Source organism: Mauremys mutica, chromosome 6 (assembly GCF_020497125.1).
Source record: "Mauremys mutica isolate MM-2020 ecotype Southern chromosome 6, ASM2049712v1, whole genome shotgun sequence".
In the NCBI taxonomy this organism is placed as follows: domain Eukaryota; kingdom Metazoa; phylum Chordata; order Testudines; family Geoemydidae; genus Mauremys; species Mauremys mutica.
In genome coordinates this window covers 81,220,624-81,235,630 of record NC_059077.1, presented here as the reverse complement: position 1 = coordinate 81,235,630, position 15,007 = coordinate 81,220,624, and the positions used below count along the sequence as shown (strand labels likewise).

Genomic DNA, 15,007 nt, shown 5'->3' with positions numbered 1-15,007 from the left:
GGTGGGTAGGAGGCACTGGGGGAGGGAGAGGTTCTGGTAGGGGGGCTGCCAGTGAGTGCTCAGCCACCATTTTTGTTCCCTGGAGCACCCTTTGAGACAGCACCTATGAGCACAGTGCAATCCCAATTCTAATTGGGGCTCCTAGATGCTATATAATAATATAACCAGGACTAGGTTGTTTTAAAAAGTGAATGGATTACATGTGATTCACGACACTAAGAAATGAACTCCTCTAACCACAGAACAATACTCCAGTGTGCTTTGATGTTGACCTGGAGGGAAACATTCTCTAGTGGTGAGAGTAGTTTGATTTTGCCTATTCAGTCCTTGATCTGCCTGTTGAGACCACTGCCAAGTAATGCTAATTCTGGTAGTTGTTTTGTAATATTGGTTTCTTTCTACTTAAAATTAGATTGAGGTCTCAAAGTCATTTTATATCATTTTACTGAACAATCAATAGGTAGTAACAGTATCTGGTCACTACCAACATTGGCTGAATTCAAGTGACCTAAAGGGGGAAGGTTCTGTATTCCACAAGCCATTCAGCATGTGCCATGGGAAGGCGCGAGTCCAGTGATTAAAGCTCCAGTCTCAGTCATGAGATCAGGGTTCTGTTCCTGTCTCCGTGTCTTGCTCTATGATATGAACAAGTCACTTTATTGGTGTCCATCCTCCAGATGAGGAAACTGAGGTAGAGAATTACATTTACTACTTCCTCATGGGAGCACTGGGAAGGTTGATGTTTTGTCATGTTTTCTGAAATCCTCTGATGAAATGTGGCATGTCCTATAGTGCCATGATTGCATATTAAGAGTCTTAAGTGGCTAATGTAAAAACAGCAAAGAATTGTTAAGTGTTAATAAGTCATGCATGAATATTTAATCATAATGTGGCTTATTTTAGGTGTTTGGAAATTATAGCTAAATAACTTAATTGGTCATTTTTGGAGCATGCAACAAGGTGCTGTAATATATTTATTATTAAACTATTTTAGCTGGTGAGCTCAATACTTACTGTAGTCTCATAGCTGCAAGAATTTAAATTCAAAGCAGGATCACAGGCGTCCCTCAGGGCTGTGCATCTTAAACATGTCTCTGAGTTAGGACATAAGTAGGGGTGTAGGCAACAACAAAATATAACTCCTGATTATGTGTTTTACTCCTGGCAGAATTCTGCACCACTGCGCAATTTAGAATTTTGTGGAAATTAATGTTGTACATGCAGAATCCCTCTTCCCTCCCCCACCCCCCCTCCCCCCCCAAAAAAGGGGCTACAGAGATGCTGGCAAGCACTAGGGGCTGCTGGACCTGGCAGAACCCAGCTTACAAATAGAAGAGAAGGATGGGAGAAGGGGAAGGGAACTGTAGGGTTCCCAGCACGCCCTGGTGGAAGGAGGCGGCAGTGTGCAGGAAATTCCATGCAAGCCCGGGACCCAGCATCAGGCTGTTTCTCCCTCTGGATACCTGGGCTCTGGGGGACAGACGGTGTGTGTGTGTGTGGGGGGGGTGCTCTGGGGGGTAGGGGATGTGAATGTCTTGGGGGTCATAGCTGGGTTCTGGGGGCAAGGGAGCGTATCTGGTCCCCTGTCTGGGCTCTGTGGGGAGGGGGCAGAGAAACAGGAACTGGGTTGTCATAGGGTTTTCTTTAACTGTCTACTCCTGGGGGAATTTTTGTGTGTGTCTGTATTGTTACAGACATACTTGCTGATGAGTATTTTGAAATAAATGACCAAAATAATTGAAACCGGTGTGATTATATAGTGTTATTTTGACAAATAACTTTTGCAGAATTTTTAATTTTTTGGCAGAGAATTTCCCCAGGAGTATTGGCTTTGTATTGCTGCTGCTGGGTGCACCTTGTGATGCTGGTGGAGTGGGATAGGAACGAACAGGAGGAAGATGAAGCAAATAGAAGAAAAGGAAGGGATTAGCACGGAGTCAGCAACCTACGGCACATGAGCCGACTTTTACTGGCACGTTGCTGCCCCGGCCACCGGCCCCGCTCAGCCTGCTGCCGTCCTGGGTGAATGGAACCCCTGGCCAGCAGTGGGCTGAGCAGGGCTAGCGGCCAGGACCCCGGCTGGCAGGAGCCGGCGGCCAGAACCCCAGACTGGCAGCAGGCCGAGCAGCTCAGCTCGCTGCCGGTCTGGGGTTCCGGCCGCTGGCTCCGCTCAGCCTGCTGCCGACCTGGGATACCAGCCGCCGGCCCTGCTCACCTCGCTGCTGGTCTGGGGTTCCGGCCGCCTGGCCCCCTGCTAGCCGGGGTCAGAGCCTCCGGCCCTGCTCAGCCCTCCTGCCGGCCTGGGGTACCAGCAGGCAGCCCAGGGCTCTGCTTCTGGCCTGGTCCCAGCGCTCTGCAGCCCTTATAAAAAATTACACTTCAATTAGCTTAAAAACTTGAAAACTTTGTTTTTATATAAACAAAATAGTTATACTTATGTGCCTGTGCTTAATTTGTGTTTTCAATGATTTATCTTCTAAAAGGACATCTCGCACCCCTAGGGAGTGCGTGCACCCCAGGTTAAGAACCACTACAGTAAACTGATAAGATCTGCATTTTAATTTAATTTTAAATGAAGCTTCTTAAACATTTTAAAAACCTTGTTTACTTTACATACAACAATAGTTTAGTTATATAATATAGACTTGTAGAGCGAGACTGTCTAAAAACGTTAAAATGTGTTACTGGCACACGAAACCTTAAATTAGAGTGAATAAATGAAGACTCGGCACAGCACTTCTGAAAGGTTGCTGACCCCTGCATTAGAAGATAGGAGTGGGTACAAGCAGGCAGTCTAGGAACAGCAAATTAGGCTGTTTTTGCATTGTGATCCATACAGGCAGACTGCTGTGCCTATGTGGTGTCCCCTCAGACTTCATGTGGGTGCAGCAGTGCACCCATCTGGATCAGAGTGCAGGATTGAGGCCTTAATATGCAGTAGTTACGTTTCCTGCTCCACTTGCCAGCAGGCCTGAAACCCCTGTAGAAGAAGCGTATTCTGCCCCTAGAGAGATGGAGCAGTTTGTATTGCTTTCTGGCAATTCCCTCTAGCTAAATGGCAGGCCAGCTTGGACTGACTCCATATTCAGTCCACCTTAATTGGAGTGAGGCCTTTGGAGTGGGGAGAGTAGGATTCCAAAAAATCCCTGAAAAAAGGAAGGTAGTCCAAAAACATAGAGAATGGTAGAAGGGGTAAAACTAGCGATGTATTTATACTAAGCTCCTCGCTGTGGTCTGAGGTGTATGGGTCTGGGAAGAGAGAACGGCAGATATAAGCACGTATGAATGAGGCAATAAATGCACATGAGAGGGAAGAAGGGGAAGAGGGGGTTTTGCTTACTTTTAAGCAAGTGATTGAGTTAATAGCTGAAGAAAACTCAGAAATAAAACTTCTCCAGGCCTTCCTTGCAATTTTAGAGTCCAGCCCCCAACGGACAAAATTAGACTCCTAACTTGTGATATTCATGAGGCTATGTCTGAAACGTTTAATAATGTAGACAATAATTAAATAGGTTAGAAATACGCAATAAATAGTATGAATACACAGGAGCTGTGCATTATTCTATTTACCACTGCTAATAAAGGTTAGCAAGACTGCCACCGTTTACAAGTTTAGCTGTCTTTTGAGTAAAAAGTCCTAACCCTCCCAGATGGAGAGAAATACATCCTATAATTCCCTGTTATGAATTATAGTATGTAGCTTGCTGTCTCTTCCATTAACTTTGTGCTCCCCGTGAGTGCTCTAGCTATATATTTTAGAAGAACTGAAAAATAACTAATGGCTGTGAAGTCCTTTCGGCTCTTAGGTGAATTAAACTGAGTTCATTTTTCATTATTGTTCACTTTAATCAGAGGTATCTGCTGAAGCCTTTGGTATGATGGATGAAACATTAGGAAACACAAAGACAGATAGTTGAGTAAAACACCTTATGCAGTAAAAGCATTTTTTGTAATGAACCATCGTCAGAAATAGCTACAGCCAGTTTAGTAAAATGTGCTGGCATCTCACAGTCTGGTCAAGTGTAGGTGCCATAAGTTTGCACAGATGTTGTAGTGCTTGGAAACATTGAACGAGCAGCGCATTATATCTTACTAGCAGCTGAATGCCCATGTTTGTCGCAGGGGATGAGGCAGTTGGGCCAAGTAATCCACTATCTGTGCAGTCTCCCTTGTACGACCAATGACATTGTTGCATGCAAATTAGGTGTACATTCAGGTTTGTAATTGGTTGTGTTACCTCTGGGCTTGTCTACACTACAGGACTATTTCGAATCTACTTAAGTCGAATTTGTGGATTCGACCTTAATAAGTCGAATTTGTGTATCCATACTAAATACACAAATTCGAACTTCTTAGTCCACATTCACGGGGCCAGCTTCGACTTTGGAAGCGGTGCACTGTGGGAACCTATCCCACAGTTCCCGCACTCCCCGCTGCCCATTTGAATTGTGGGATTTCCCCCCAATGCATGCTGGGGGGAAAAATGTGTCGTCATTGAACCGTCAATCCCGCCCTCCCTGTCTTCCTTGAAAGCGCCGGCGGGAAATCTGTTCGCGCCCTTCTCTGGTCGGTTACAGCGTGGACGCCACAGCACTGCGAGCATGGAGCCCGCTGCGATCATCGCTGCACTTATGGCCGTTGTCAACTCCTCGCACATTATCGTCCACCTCTTCCACAGTCAGATGCTGAGAAACCGGGCGAGGAGGCTCCGGCAGCACGGTGAGGAGAGTGGCGCAGACCTCTCACAAAGCAGGGTACGCCGGGCAGTGGAGATCATGGTGGCAATGGGTCAAGTTCATGGTGTGGAACGGCGATTCTGGGCCCGGGAAACAAGCACAGACTGGTGGGACCGCATAGTGCTGCAGGTCTGGGATGACACAGAGTGGCTGCGAAACTTCAGGATGCGTAAGGGCACTTTCCTTGAACTGTGTGACTTGCTGTCCCCTGCCCTGAAGCGCCAGGACACAAGGATGCGAGCAGCCCTGACTGTGCAGAAGCGAGTGGCCATAGCCCTCTGGAAACTTGCCACGCCAGACAGCTACCGGTCAGTAGCGAACCACTTTGGCGTGGGCAAATCTACCGTGGGGATTGCTGTCATTCAAGTAGCCCACGCAATCGTTGAGCAACTGCTCTCAAAGGTAGTGACTGTCGGAAATGTCCAGGCCATCATAGATGGCTTCGCCGCGATGGGATTCCCAAACTGCGGTGGGGCTATAGATGGGACTCACATCCCTATCCTGGCACCAGCCCACCAGGCCAGCGAGTACATTAACCGAAAGGGCTACTTTTCAATGGTGCTGCAAGCTGTGGTGGACCATAGGGGACGTTTTACCAACATCAACGTCGGGTGGGCGGGCAAGGTTCATGATGCGCGTGTGTTCAGGAACTCTGGTCTGTTTAGACGCCTCCAGGCAGGCACTTTCTTCCCGGACCACAAAATAACGGTTGGGGATGTGCAGATGCCTACAGTGATCCTCGGGGACCCGGCCTACCCGCTAATGCCCTGGCTCATGAAGCCCTATACAGGCGCCTTGGACACTGAAAAGGAACTCTTCAACTACCGGCTGAGCAAGTGCAGAATGGTGGTGGAGTGTGCTTTCGGACGTCTCAAGGGGAGATGGCGGACCTTACTGACTCGCTCGGACATCAGCGAAAAGAATATCCCCGTAGTTATTGCTGCTTGCTGTGTGCTCCACAATCTCTGTGAGAGCAAGGGCGAGACCTTTTTGACCGCTTGGGAGGTTGAGGCAAATCGCCTGGCTGCTGTTTACGATCAGCCAGACACCCGTGCTGAGAGAATATCCCAGCGGGAAGCGATATGCATCAGGGAGGCTTTGAAAGCGAGTTTCCTCGCAGAGCAGGGTAACCTGTGACTGTCCACTTGATTTTAAGAGAGCCTGATCATAAACCAAGTTTTCCCCACTTCCCAAGGACGTTTTAAAACTAAGGACATGTTTTAGTAATTAATAATAAATCTTTCGTTGACTTTGCATTTCTGTTTATTCGTTGAAACATGGAAGCATTCTGTGCTGGTTAAGGTGTGCACTGATGGGTGGGTTTGCAGGAAGGGGCGAGGGGTGCTGTCCTTGGATAGGGGTTACCATGACGGCTGTGGGTTTGGGCGTTGGAAGGGGGGAGGGGTGTGGGGGAAGGGTGAGTATCTGCCCCTGGATGAGGTCTCTTTTTGGGGCTCGTGGCACCGGGGAGGATCGTGACTACGGTCCAAATGCATGTGAAGGGAAGCCTGCCTTTACATTCGGGGATGTCAGGCACCAGGACCCTGCACAAGCATACACATCAAGGAAAGACCCGGGGCAGCATACACCACACAGACTGTCCCTGGTGCCTAGTGACTGCAGTCTGTGTGTGCCCTGCAGTTGACCCTGCAGCCAAGTCTGTAGCATGGCACTGTGGGCTATGCAGTGACATTACAATTCCCCCCCCCCCCCCCAGAACAACAGACAGTCTTCTGACACCAGAAACGTGACGGAAACAGTCAGTAACACCAAACCGCTTTTAATAATGTAATACACAGTGGGGGGTTTGAACTTGGAGTTGGGACTGGTTGATGCTGTAAAGAAAGAGCTTGTACAAATTTACAGCGCGACAGTTGTCTCTAACATTATCGGTGTGCTGCGGTGCAGGGACAGTTCTCACGGCCCCTACCGCCCCTCCGTCTTGTCACTTTGGGTGAGGGGGGGACAGGACTTCTTGGCGTTGGAGGGCGGTTGCAGATGCACTGCAGGGGGGCTCTCTCCTCCTGACTGCGGTCTTGCAGAACATCTACAAGGCGCCGGAGCGTCTCCGTTTGCTCCCTCATTAGACCAAGCAGCGTTTGAGTCGCCTGCTGGTCTTCCTGCCGCCACCTATCCTCCCGTTCCAGGTGTGTGCGATGCTGCTGACACAGGCTCTCCCTCGACTGTCTCTGCTCTGCCGCCTCCGCTCTGGAGCTGGCCATCAGTTCCTGGAACATGTCGTCCCTTGTCTTTTTCTTTCGGCGTCTAATCCGAGCCAGCCTCTGCGAGGGGGATGGCGGGGCAGTCCGGGAAGGAGCCGAAGCTGTGTGATGTGAAAAAGTAGGTGATTTCCTTGAACACATACATGTTTGCCAACAGTAAACACAGTCTAGTCAGTTTCAGTTAACAAGACCAAAGAGGGAACCAAGTCTCAGGAGATCTCAGAACTAGTCCGAGATTTCGGAATACGCTCTCATTGGCGGCGCCATTGCACTGGAGAGCGCACAAGCGAGGAAAGATAGCTGCATCCCTCTTGCACAAAGTCCTGGTAAGCCTTACAGTACATACTGCTTATCAGTTACTGGTTAGCTGTGCTCTCCTGCTAAAGGCAATGTGCAAAGCAGAAAGGATAAGCCTTTAGCAGCCCCTCCCGCCAGCGCACGGGAACGATCAATGCATGCTTGTTCTCTGTGGACTCTCGCACGTGGCTGTTAGGCGAGGGTCATTGTTATGCAACCTAATTGTAAACCATTAACAATAGTAACACTACACTAATTGCCCTACTTAGATGCAGTATTTGCAGACCGAGATCACCCTGAGGCGGGTCACTCGTGCCCAGAAAGACCGCATGTTACGGGACGCACTGCACAGACCAGGACCATATGCAGCAATGCTAGTAGAGGCGATGGTTCCACTCTATATTCGGATGTCCTGGCGTGGAAGAGTCTGCTTCCACGGAGCGCCCAACAAGCGACCTCTTCCGACGAACCTCATGCGGAGGCTTTGCGAGGAACTGAATGACACCTTCGTAGAAATGTCGCTAGAGGACTATTTTTCTATCCCCATTTGTGTGGACCTTCTCTTTATATAGTTTAATATATATTATAGTTTAATATTTAGAATGTTTTAATTTGTAAATATTTAGAATTTCTTAAAGTCCATTTGTGTGGACCTTCTCTTCATATAATTTAATATATATTATAGTTTAATATTTAGAATTTTGTAAATACTGTTTCTATTTTTTCTATAACAATGTTATAAAAAATAAATGTTTATACGTGTGTTGCACTTACCGCCTGATCCTTCCCCTGATTCCGAGTCCTGGTTAACGGGCGGGGAGGGTTGGTAGGGGATCTCTGTGAGGGTGATGAAGAGATCCTGGCTGTCAGGGAAAGCGGGAGTGGGTTCCATGTCGCCTGCGCCGTCCTCTAAAGACCCTTCCTCATCTTCCCCATCGGCGAACAGGGAGGGGGAACTGTCCCGGTACACTATTCCGTCCTCGGAGTCCACCGTCACTGGTGGGGCACTGGTGGCAGACCCACCTAGAATGGCATGCAGTGCCTCGTAGAAGCGGCATGTCTGGGGCTGGGCTCCGGAGCGTCCGTTTGCCGCTCTGACTTTTTGATACCCTTGTCTTAGGTCCTTCACTTTCACGCGGCACTGCATCGCATCCCGGCTGTATCCTTTGTCTTTCATGGCTTTAGAGACCTTCTCGAAGGTCTTCGCGTTCCGCTTGTTGGAGCGCAGCTCCGAGAGCACAGACTCCTCGCCCCACACAGCGATCAGATCCTGGACTTCCCGGTCAGTCCATGCTGGGGACCTCTTTCTAGTCTGGGATTGCCCGGACTCCTCTGCTGGAGAGCTCTGCATCGTTGCAGGTGCTGCGGAGCTCGCCCCGATGTGCAACCAGAACGTCAGATTCAAACCGCCCAGACAGGAAAATGAATTCAAATTTTCGCGGGTCATTTCCTGTGTGGCTGGCCAGAGAATCCAAGCTCGGACTGCTGTCCAGAGCGTCAACAGAGTGGTGCACTGTGGGATAGCTCCCGGAGCTGCTAAGTTCGATTAGCATCCACACCAAGCCTAATTCGAGCTAGCAAGTGCGAATTTAGCGTTACTCCACCTGCCGGGGTGGAGTACCAAATTCGAACTAAAGAGCCCTCTAGTTCGAATTAAATGGCTTCCTGGTGTGGACGGTTGAGCGGTTAGTTCGAATTAACGCTGATAAATTCGAATTAAAGTCCTAGTGTAGACCAGGCCTCTGATATCACACTGATACTCCAGTTTGGGGTAGACATCCAAATCTGTCCCAACCATCCTTTCTGTGAAGGTTGAAAATCTCACTATATCTTCCTTATTCACCTCCCCAACTTGAGTTGGAGACCCCAACATCTAGAACTGGGGTGGGCAAACTACAGCATGTGGGCCGTGTCCAGGCCATCAGACCTTTTAATCTGGCCCTCGAGCTCCCTCCAGAGCTCCGCATGGCTCCCAGAAGCAGCAGCATGTGCCCCCTCTGCATAGGAGAAGCCAGGGGACTCAAGGGCCGGCTCTGCAGCTCCCATTGGCCAGCAGCTGCTGCCAATGGGAGCTGCAGGGGTGGTGCCTGCGGGTGGGGCAGCGTGTAGAGCCACCTGGCCACGCCTCAGCATAGGAGCCAGAGGGGGGGACATGCCCTTGCTTCCGGGAGCTGCCTGAGGTAAGCGCGACCTGGAACCTGCATCCCTGCCCTCCTCCCATGCCCCAACCCCCTGCCCTAGCCCTGATCCCCCTCCTGCCCTCTGAACCCCTTGGTCCCAGCCCGGAGCACCCTCCTGCACCCCAAACCCCCCAGCCTCACCCCAGAGCCCACGCTCCAGCTGGAATCCTCACCCCCTGCCCCAGCCTGGAGCCCCCTTCTGCTCTCTGGAGCCCTCTCCCCTCCCCTTCACCCCAACCCCTGCAGCACCCCAGATCCCCCTCCTGTACCCTGAACCCCTCATTTATGGTCCCACCCTGGAACCCGCACTCCAGCTCAGAGCCCGTATCCCCTCCCACACCCTGACCCCCTGCCTCAGCCCAGAGCCGCCTCCCAGATTCCCAAACCCCTCTGTTCCATCCCCAGTCCACAGCCCCCTCCTGTACCCCAAACCCCTCATCTCTGGCTCCACACCGGAGCGTTCACCCCTCTCACATCCCAACCTCTTGCCCCAGCCTGGATCCCCTTCTTGCACCCTGAACTCATCATTTCTGTCCCCACCCCAGAGCCCTCACCCCCTCCTGCACCCCAACCCCCAATTTTATGAGCACTCATGGCCTGCGATACAATTTCCATACCCAGATGTGGCCCTCAGGCCAAGAAGTTTGTCCACCCCGATCTAGAAGGAGATCACATCTATACCTCTATGCAATACACAGTAAATATCTAGGTCACAGACTTCAAAGTGCCCTGTTATCAAATCATGCTAGCATGTTACTTTGTTTTTAGTTGTATTTATATGTTTATTTTACCAAGGAGAGAAGAGAGTTGACATCTGTGGTATGTGTTGCATTTTCATTTCGAGCCAGAGATTAGAAATCTGTGGTTATGATAAATAAGCCTGTCCAGCAGACTGAAGGTGGGCAGGTGGCTGGCAGAAGTGTTTGTTCCTGGAGTGTGCAAAGTGGCATTTCACAGGCATATAGTTGTCTAAGTGATGGTACCCTCTGTGAGGATATCTTGAGTATTTCTTTCCATTCACTTAACTGTTCATTGCCATAACATTAAATGCTTAGACATGTTTGTAACTGTGATGTTCCATAGTTATACATAGGTTCCAACTTTACTGTTAACTAGCAACCCTAACGTAAATCAAGGTAATGCAGTCTTTTGGCTTAGTTTTTGTGATTTAAAATTATGGGGCTGTTGAGGAGCTTTGGAGTGCCACAGTGTCTCTGCCATCTACTGTCTTTGCTCAGTGGAGCTTAGGAACTCTGCAGGCTCCCCACCTCTGTCCCTGTCTTTCTACAAAGCAGAACCATCCCTTACTCTAGCAGCGCTGCAGAGCTGCAAGTTCCACAGAGTAAGTGGCTTCCTGCACTGCTCTGCAGTTTGTCTCTTCTCCACCTCTCCTTGCCTTGATGCTGGCTTGGCTCTCCCCTACCCACAACAACCATTGGCTCCTGGGCAACTCAGCTCCCTCCCTCATAGGCACCTTGTTACTCCTTTAAAGAAAACAAAGCAGAGGGCCTTCAGGTGCCAGTAGCAGCAAAGAGCTGAGCCAGCACTGATTGTATTGAGGGAAAGAGGGAACCAACATTCATTGCATTGAGGATGGAACTAGCATGGGGATGTTCAGCCTCAGTTGGATTGGGAGGCAGCCTTAATCACTGGGGCTGTTAGTCCTTCACACCAGAAAATAGCCACACACAACTCCAGTTTTATTCCTGGAGTTTGATGACACCTGTGTGAAAATGCATATATTTATAGAGACCTCTTCATTTGCGGTGTCTCTGAATATTAGAAATGTAGGTTTTCTGTTGTTTTGTTAAAAGGACACTGTAATAACTAGATTTCAATTTCCTCAGATTTGGTCAGCTGGCCATCAGTCTGTATCTTTTATCACTTAAATTCCTGTGTCAACTGAGAAACTCTCTCACTTTGGGTTAATTTAAGGTACTTTTAAGAGTACAGCCTTTCCTTATGACGAAGGATTATGAAATTTATTTCAATGAGGAATGTAAAGTCTCATTAATTCAAATCCCTATGTGAGGAGAAATGGAGTAGCCATCATTGTATAATGCTAATTATACTATACCTTGGAGAATGAAAACTCCTGAGATGAGAGTCTCATCCCTGTTCCAGCCACTTCACACATAGTAAAAGGGCCAGAGCAGCATAACGGGTCCTAAGAATTACTGGTCTGGCTAAGAGAGAATTCCCCTGGTGCAGGTGCACTATGGAAGAGGGCTGCCTTCTGAGGATCCTCTTGTAAGCCAAGGGCATGCTGGGGTGAGACTGGAGCAAGCAGTGCTTATGGAGGCTCCAGGCAGTACTGCAGCCCATATGGAAGCCCAAGGGAGACTGCTGTAACTTAGATTAGGTCCTCCAGGGCTACTGAGTAGCCCAGAATCTTGAGGGTGCAAAGAGGGCTAAAAACTTTCCCTATGTTGCAAGTTCTGTGTTTGCACCTCCAAGAGATGCAGCACAGAATCTCACCCTTGTATGTGTGTTTTCAGTTTGTATTGCATAGACCAGTCCTTTAAAAATACTTGATGGCTTGCTGAAATGTTTCTAACAATGTGTTTAACTTTGTGTTTTGTTTCCAGTGATTTGAAGAAGAAATACAATATAACGGCCATCCCCAAACTGGTGATTGTGAAACAAACTGGAGAAGTCATTACTGACAAGGGAAGGAAACAGATCAGAGAAAGAGGGCTAAGCTGCTTCCAAAACTGGCTCGAGGGGGCAGATGTCTTTCAGAATTTTTCTAACTGAACAAACATTGGGAGATGCAAGCAAAACAGTTAGACAAGGCTTGTGGGGGAACTTGCAGAGTTCCCAAACTATAACTTCTTTGGTTAGAACAGAGGGCATTGTTGATTAGGAGCCATTACATTTTAGGCCAAACTGTAGAAAGCAGAATATGCCAATAGGCTAACATAGTTCAGAACAAATGCACTTACCATTTTATTCATGTTGTCTTGTTTGCTGCAATTAGTACGAACACCAAAGCATTCATAATAATATTCAAGAGTTGTGTATTGTAGGGATCTTTCAGACAGATAGAAGGGCAGTCCTGTGAAATCTATGCAAATGTTTTATTTTTGCAGATGTGTACAGGTAAAAAAAACCCATATTTTTCTCAACAAGAAGATTTTTCTGGCGATTAGCACATAATTTATATTTATTGATAAAACCGAAGTATACTTGCTTTAATAAAGTACTATTTATGCACTGCATGATTTCAGATGTCTCCTTTGATATGTTACATGTAAATGAAGTGGCTCTTAAATGGGGTGCACTGTTTGCCCATGCATAAGAAGTCCCTTTTTGTCTATTGCTGGGGTGGGTTTTTTGTACACTTTACAGTCTCTCTCTCCGTTTTATCTCCAGATTTTTTCCCCCAGTACCATAGTGTGAGTCAACAGCTCCAGTTCACAATCAGGCTTCCTAAAAAAATCAGTGTTTTGTGTGTGTGTTTGCAATGGGGAGAGGAGTGGTGGGAAGGAGGAGAAAGGCAGGGGATATATAGGTGAAGTCGCCATGTTAAACAAAGATGCTAACCAGGCTGGTGTCTAGTATTTAGAGCACAAAACGATGGGTCTGATTTTCCTCATGTACATCAGTGTAAACTTTTGACTTCAGCAAAGCTACATACAGCAGAGTCCATGCAGAACTGGTAGGAGAGGAGAATTTGTCCGTTAGACCTTATGAGCCCAATTTCTGGATGAACTGCCAATGTGGATGAGGATTGTTAAGCACATCTGTCAGGGTATGAGGTAATTCACAGAAAATGAGGCACTTTGCCTTCAGGACTCTCAAGCACATTCTCTAAATGAAATATACAGTTACCATAAACATGCATTAATATTTGGAAAGCTATATTTACCATGCTATAAACAGGAAGGAGTTAGATGGGAATAATATTTAATATTTGTTGAACTTGCTGATTCATTTCCTATAATGGAGGAAATGAGGGCTCATATCTAGTCCTCAAAAATAAGCCATGAAACAAGAGCTCCAAAGATACTGAGTAGAAGAACAATGTTAGCTCAGTGTGGTGATTAAATATACTTTGTGAGTCAGAGGCTCTCAGAGCTGGGTTCTTGAGGTGATATTAGGCAATACTGCAGCCTGTTTCTGATCTTCACTATCTAACCAGTTAGACAGTTCATAGTTTAGTACTCTTCTAAAGAATCCTGAGCTATGAATGAATTTTCGGAAAGGCCTTTATGCAAGCACTACCTGCTGTTCTGGGTCCAATCAATGATGAGTGTAGTTTGAAATATCACTTCATTCAAAAACTGAAAAGACATTAATAGAAAATGTTTCCAGTCCTTAAGTATATACAGTTATGTTGCCTGAAATATGGGCCAACTCCTAATGGCACAGACACCAGTTGTAGCCTAACGGTTATCTCCTCATTTAGATTTCATGTTCAGTTCAAGGTAGATGGCCATTTGGTTGCCTGACCTACAGTATATGCATCTATTTGTATGTATACTACTTAAAATTTGGTTATTTTAGGTGCCAGTGAATATACATTGAATGTGGGTTATAAAGTGGGCTGCTGAATGAGTGTGTCCCAATCCAGTCTCAAATTAAAATCTAGATGGGAGTTAACAGAAATAGAATTGTGATGAAGTAAAAGAAGTATTAAAAAGAAGTATATGGATTCCTGCCCTGTGGGAGTCTACTATATGCTCACATCAGTATGTTAAGTGCCTTAAATAATTGCCACTCCTGCTTACATTAGTTATGCTTTTCATGGTATTTCATGTTCCAAGTATAGGAAATACAGGGTAAAGGAAAATACCATAGTGCAATGCATTCTCTTTAACAGTTCCTACTCGATGTAGAGAAGTTACAGGAGTAACTTGCATTGAGGCTACAATGTCATTCCCTCATGTATTGATAGGGAACTAAACTCATTTGCATGTTATACTTGAAATGGTGGGCTTTTTTACACCTTTGTTTTTGCTTTAAACCTAAACCTTAAGTATGTCTTGCATTTATTAGCAATTTTTCTACTGTCCTTCCTTTTTCTGTGGTGAAATGCCATGAATATTAATTGGTGGCCAGCTTGCTTTCTTGATGAGAAGGAATGATACTGTGTTCTGCTACAGTTATATGCAGTAGCATGAATGTTATTGATAGATATTACACACTCAAAAGGAAATTAACGAAAAACTGACTGAGGTGAGGTGAGCCTATGCTGGGATTAGACAGGATATTACTCTTTATTAGTAGCTGATTTATGAGCCAACTTGCTTATGGCACAACACGTGTAAAGCAATCTCGTGCAGTCTCTAGTTATTGCACAATTTACAACATTCTACTAGCAAAAAATGGCAAGGTTTCTATGCTGATACACAAGCATCTGTGAGTTGATCCATAATATAATTCTGAGGAAGAAGAACTAGCATTTATATTCAAACAAATCAGTGCTGCAGGCTCTCTTGTGACCACTGAACATATCATTTGGAAAGAAGCAAAGCATATTGCTCAGAGGAAAAGAGTGATAGATTCACTAATGAAGTAAACAATACAAATGCAAAGTGAAATCAACGTTTGAGGTATACAGTGAATC

The 15,007-nt window shown here is 46.9% G+C and overlaps 1 protein-coding gene across 2 annotated transcripts in view; it reads left to right on the top strand.

Moving 5' to 3' along the window:
• Nucleotides 1-12,646, top strand: part of NXNL2 (nucleoredoxin like 2) — a 35,657-nt gene extending 23,011 nt beyond the window's left edge. For both annotated transcript variants that reach the window (XM_045020196.1, XM_045020195.1), the window contains exon 3: nucleotides 12,024-12,646. In XM_045020196.1, the coding sequence (XP_044876131.1) occupies nucleotides 12,024-12,192 (169 nt within the window). In that variant the 3' untranslated portion in view covers nucleotides 12,193-12,646. The remainder of the gene's footprint in view (nucleotides 1-12,023) is intronic.
• Nucleotides 12,647-15,007: the final 2,361 nt, after the last annotated feature.